We start from the raw sequence: 1,229 nt of genomic DNA, 5'->3' as shown, positions 1-1,229 counted from the left end.
ACCCCAAAGAGGAGAAATGCCTGTCCTTGTCATTCCTGCCTTGACAGGAGCATTGGGATATTTGTGCATCCACAGCAGAGCCCCCTGCTCCCAGAGACACAGTCAGTGAGCACAAAGCAGAGCTCATAAAAGGGACATGAAAGGGCCAAGGCAGTCTAGGGGATTTCCATGAGAAATTGAATATATTTTCCTCAAAGAAACTCTGCCCTAACTTCTCACTGCCTTTTCCTCCTTGGACAGGTCATCATGACCAGGGGCAGAAGATGTCCAACAGCAGCTCCATCACCCTGTTCCTCCTCATGGAGTTTGGAGATACACAGGAGCTGCGGTTCTTGCACTTCTGGCTCTTCCTGGGAATCTACTTGGCTGCTCTCCTGGCCAATGGCCTCATCATCACCACCGTAGCCTGTGACCACCACCTCCACACCCCCATGTACTTCTTCCTCCTCAACCTGTCCCTCCTCGACCTGGGCTGTATCTCCACCACTCTCCCCAAATCCATGGCCAGTTCCCTCTGGAACACCAGAGTCATTTCCTATGCAGGATGTGCTGCACAGCTGTTTCTGTTTGTGTTTTTCATTTCAGCAGAGTACTTTATTCTCACAGTCATGGCCTATGACCACTATGTTGCCATCTGCAAACCCCTGCACTACAGGACCATCCTGGGCAACAGAGCTTGTGTCCACATGGCAGCAGCTGCCTGGGGCACTGGGTTTCTCCATGCTCTGCTACACACAGCCAATACATTTTCAGTACCCCTCTGCAAGGGCAATGCTGTGGACCAGTTCTTCTGTGAACTTGCCCAGATCCTTAAGCTCTCCTGCTCAGATGCCTACCTCAGGGAATTTAGACTTCTCGTGTTTAGTACTTTTGTATATTTGGGGTGTTTTGTGTTCATCATGCTGTCCTATGTGCAAATCTTCAGGGCCGTGCTGAGGATCCCTTCTGAGCAGGGACGGCACAAAGCCTTTTCCATGTGTCTCCCTCACCTGGCCATGGTCTCCCTGTTTTTGATCACTCTCATATTTTCCCACCTGAAGCCCCGTTCCATCTCCTCCCCATCCCTGGATCTGGTCGTGTCTGTTCTGTACTCGGTGCTGCCTCCAGCAGTGAACCCCCTCATATACAGCATGAGGAACCAGGAGCTCCAGGACGCAGTGTGGAAACTGGTGACTGGATGCCTGCCAGAAACTACAAAGTGTCCATGTTCTTCAATGTATCACACATAA

The 1,229-nt window shown here is 51.1% G+C and overlaps 1 protein-coding gene across 1 annotated transcript; it reads left to right on the top strand.

The window, feature by feature from the left end:
• Positions 1-263: 263 nt before the first annotated feature.
• On the top strand, positions 264-1,229 carry LOC135997000 (olfactory receptor 14A16-like). Its single transcript, XM_065649366.1, has one exon. It carries the CDS (start codon positions 264-266, stop codon positions 1,227-1,229), a length of 966 nt encoding a protein of 321 aa, XP_065505438.1.

The sequence above is a fragment of the Caloenas nicobarica genome, chromosome 21, assembly GCF_036013445.1.
Source record: "Caloenas nicobarica isolate bCalNic1 chromosome 21, bCalNic1.hap1, whole genome shotgun sequence".
Lineage (NCBI taxonomy): Eukaryota > Metazoa > Chordata > Aves > Columbiformes > Columbidae > Caloenas > Caloenas nicobarica.
This window is presented reverse-complemented; position numbering and strand designations above follow the sequence as displayed.

Excerpts from the sequence above, each read along its gene's own strand:
- LOC135997000 (XM_065649366.1), top strand. The coding sequence starts at position 264 with ATGTCCAACAGCAGCTCCATCACCCTGTTCCTCCTCATGGAGTTTGGA.